This window comes from Agrilus planipennis, unplaced genomic scaffold (assembly GCF_000699045.2).
Source record: "Agrilus planipennis isolate EAB-ADULT unplaced genomic scaffold, Apla_2.0 scaffold22, whole genome shotgun sequence".
Lineage (NCBI taxonomy): Eukaryota > Metazoa > Arthropoda > Insecta > Coleoptera > Buprestidae > Agrilus > Agrilus planipennis.
Window position 1 is genome coordinate 1,320,795 of NW_020438874.1, and position 4,137 is coordinate 1,324,931.

At 29.1% G+C, this 4,137-nt stretch overlaps 1 protein-coding gene across 1 annotated transcript in view; it reads left to right on the forward strand.

Annotated features, from left to right (window-relative positions):
* Positions 1-2,331: 2,331 nt before the first annotated feature.
* Positions 2,332-4,137, forward strand: part of LOC108732913 (hydroxysteroid dehydrogenase-like protein 1) — a 25,754-nt gene continuing 23,948 nt past the window's right edge. The window contains exon 1 of the mRNA XM_025980128.1: positions 2,332-2,384. Coding sequence (XP_025835913.1) covers positions 2,347-2,384 — 38 coding nt within the window. The 5' untranslated portion in view covers positions 2,332-2,346. The remainder of the gene's footprint in view (positions 2,385-4,137) is intronic.

Here is a 4,137-nt window from a genome sequence, read left to right on the forward strand (position 1 = left end):
TCTGCCAAAAGTTTTGTTCATATATATATATATATATATGCGTTGCTTACACGATTACTATTGAAATCAAAAATTAATTAAAATCAATTAATAGTTGATTCACTTTATTTACAAATACGTGTAAATATAGGTATTATATATATATAATTTTCTTGCCATCAGGATCTTTTCTTAACTAGAGTAAGAAATTAAGCAAATACAATAATAAACTAATAGGAATGTTTGTAAATTAATTAAGAAGTTAATAATGTTGATAGCTGTTTTTGATTTCGTACAATTTCCGAGTTTCTGTCTTAACCGCTCATTGAAGTCTCCGATTAAAAATTCAGTAAAACGATGAAGTTCTTATCTAAACTTTAGAAAAAGTGAGAATAAACAAAATACCTAATGTTTATAACAATATATGTGGAATATACAAAGTAAAATGTCTGTATTTCAGCAGATATATTATAAAATTCCATACACATACATGTACAGCCTGAAATTGGATCTCTGAAGTTTTATGATCTTTCCACTGAAATATTTGTACATTCAACACATATTGTTATAAATATTAGGTATTTTGTTTATTCTCTCTTCCTCTGTAGATAAAAATTTTAAGGGTTTATTGAATATTTTAACCGGTTAAGACAGAAACTCCCAAATTGTGTGAAATCAAAGACTGCTTTCAACTTTTTCAACTCATTAATCTATTTATGAGCATTTTTGCTGGGTTATTAATGTATTTGCATAATTCCCTAGCTAAAAATTGTATCAGTTTATTGAATTTTTTAATCGGAGACTTCAATGAGCGGTTAAGACAGAAACGCCCAAATTGTTTGAAATCACAAACTGCTTTCAACATTAGTAACTCATTAATCTATTTATAAACATTATTGCTAGTTTATTAANACCAACCTTGACAAGTGCAAATTTTTTGGAAAAATTTTAATGATGTACAATATGGAAATTTTAGGTAGTTATTCATATACGTTTCCATCTTGATTTTTTAATTCCAAAATAATGATACAAATGACAAGTTCATTAAACAGCTTTATGGAAAAATAATATTTATGGATATCTACATTTTACTAAATGATGTTTTGTTGTCTTTAGTTAATTTCTTTGTTAATTTCAAAACAATGGAAAGTTTCTACTTTTGCTGTTGATTTTTAATTTTTATACAACTGTTAATTATTTTTGTCCATATATCCATTATTAGAAAGAATTAGGAAAATAGAGGATTCTATGGAAGCCAATAATAAATAGGCGAGATATGTTGGTAGGATACCTTCTCAGGCATGAAGAACTGATTAGAGACATATTAGAGGCAGAAACAGGAGTTAAGAGGAGTGGAGGTAGGCCTAGATTAGATTACTGTTCGCAAATAGTTAAAGATGTGGGCTGTAGCTCCAGAGAAACGCGAAGATTAGTTCAGGATAGGAAAAAGTGGAGGTGCGTGTACAACCAGTCTTAGGACTGACGCCCTTATGATGATGATTTATTTGTAATATAGAAATATTGTGATCAGGGATCAGGTAATCAAAGTGCAAATTCTGGAAGGAAGAAAAGTGTAGAACGAAATAAAGGACTTTTAGTTGAAACCAACATAAAATTTACTATATATAAATCATAGCAATGAATGTTGATTTCAACAGTTGGAGTGTTATATATGATCTTTGGAAAGTATAAAAAGCAGAATGGAAGCTTTTATGTATTGGGTTACTGCTCTGATACAAAGAAAAGAGAAATTTTGCGGTTTGTAAGCTAATTATGAACGCTACTTTTTCTTACAATTAGTTGAATACCTCATAGCAAATATTTATGGATCAAAACATCTAATAATAAAACTTTGTTAAAATTCCTTACTTTCAAATAGGTTACCTTCTTTTTTTGTATAAGTACAGCAAACTTGTCCTTAATTTCGACACATATAATTTTATAACATCTTCAATTACATTTTTCTACAGTGGTACGTAATATTAGCTGAAAATCATAAAATCATTCGAATTTTATTTTCTCTTTTTAATTTTACTGAAATTATACATTACACGCTAGCGTATTTAGGTTTACTGCTGCCCCGGTCTAATTAAGTGTGACTACCTCTATCATCAGCAGCATTTCTTCACATCCTTACCTTGTAAAATAATATAGTTATGGCATAATTGATGCAGAAACTAACGAATTTAGTCGCATTTGGGATGGTTTTTTAATCTTCGGTGTACGGAAAATTGTCTCTTCGCAATGCAGTTAGAAGCAGGCGTACATAAAAATATTCCAAAAGCGGTATTAATATTCGTTAATTTTTTTACTTAATAGGAGGGCTGTGTTAGGAGAGACACCTACAGTCTTTAGGTATTCCCGAAAATGTGGGCTCTCATGAAATTTATATACCGGATTAGCAGGTAAATCAAGTTTTATATAATCAAGCCACTTTCGGCTCTTTTTATTCATAAAGTTCGACTACAGAGGATAGAAGTCGATGCGCTCAAATTACAAAGCAGTTCGACTTAAGACATGAGACGTGTCTGTAGAGATATGCAAAATGGTCTTTTAAAAGCATTTAAATACAAAATGCAAATACTTTTTTGATTTGTTATTTCAAATGTAAAATACAAAATAGATTTCCCTTTTGTATTTTATATGCTAAATGTAAAATACCTATTTTCAAAATACTTTTTTCAAATAAATACTTTTTTGTAGTACCTATTTGATTTTCTACATTTACTTAAGTATAAAATATTTTTTAAGAAAACCTTATTGGAATTTTTCTAGACTAACGGTGGTGTTTGCACTGTATCACCAGCTACAAAGATTGAGTATGACTAACATTTTTTGTTTGAAGTGATTAAGATATAGTTTTTTATCTTTATGTTATAGTTTCTTCAGTTCAACAACAAACAATTCTTCTATATGCTTCCTTATTTGCCTTTGTCACCCGTTTTAATTGGAAAAAAGACACTGATGCCAAAATATTTTGTTTACCGTGAGCCAAAGTAGGGTTGCAAATAATTTTATTGATGTAAAACCACCATCAATCATTTTATATCAAAATATTTACAAACCCATTTTGTTTTCAATCTTTTACACATTGTAATAAAAGAAAGAAATGGAATCCATAGTTTCTTTAGGTTTGGGTTCATCTAATAAGTGAAGTTTTCTAAGAATTTTGGATTGTAGGTATTTATTAGCATTCCACAATATCTTGTAGTTTTCAGTTTTACACAACTGGCGTATATCAATTCGATATTATTTTGAGGGCTGTTTTATCGTATTTCATAATATTTCGTAGTTCCTTGTTAAAGGTACGATAAGTAGTGATTTGTCAGGTGCTGATATCAATTTGGAACTTCAAAATTCCAGGGATCATGACATTGAACTCGGAAAACAATATCGATCCAATATTTTAGATTATCAATTTCTAAGGAGTTAAAGCCATTCATGGAATGTCTCTTTGTTCCCTTTTTAAGCTTCTAATATCTTCAAAGGCCAATGTGAGCAACTTTCATTCATCATTTTAAATAATGTTTGATCGGTGTGATACTAGCAAAACTTTAAACGGCGAAAATGTATTTTGCATTTTACAAATAGAAAATATGTTTGGAAAAGTATTTTAAATAAAATACATAATGCTTTTCTCAAAAAAGTACTTATTTAAATCCAAGTATTTCAAATAAATCACATCGCTGGTATAGATCATCATCAACATGAATAAATAATTGAAGATTTCGAAATGGAGAGATAAAAACTATTTAACGGTTCAAAAATGAAAATTAAATTAGGTTTATGATCGGCGAGAAAATTTTGATGATTAATACGTATAGGTTGCATTCGCGAGCATTTGCTAGAAGCGTTATCTGAATGGGATTTGCTAAAGTCTACCACAATGGGCAATTTTTCAGCATTATTACGATACCGTAAGAATAAATAAAGAAAACAAAACGTTTACGCCAATACTAGTGTATTATTAATCCCCTTATCAATGTAAACTTTGTTCGTATCATAGAATAACGTTTCTTGGAAAATCAATTCATGATTTACCAAACATTTAAGTGATTAGTTTTTGAGTTTCACGCAAATTTTTACAACATTAACACATACATACTGTGTAATAATGTGCTAATATATGCGAATGTTCTAATGTATTAATATAGTAAT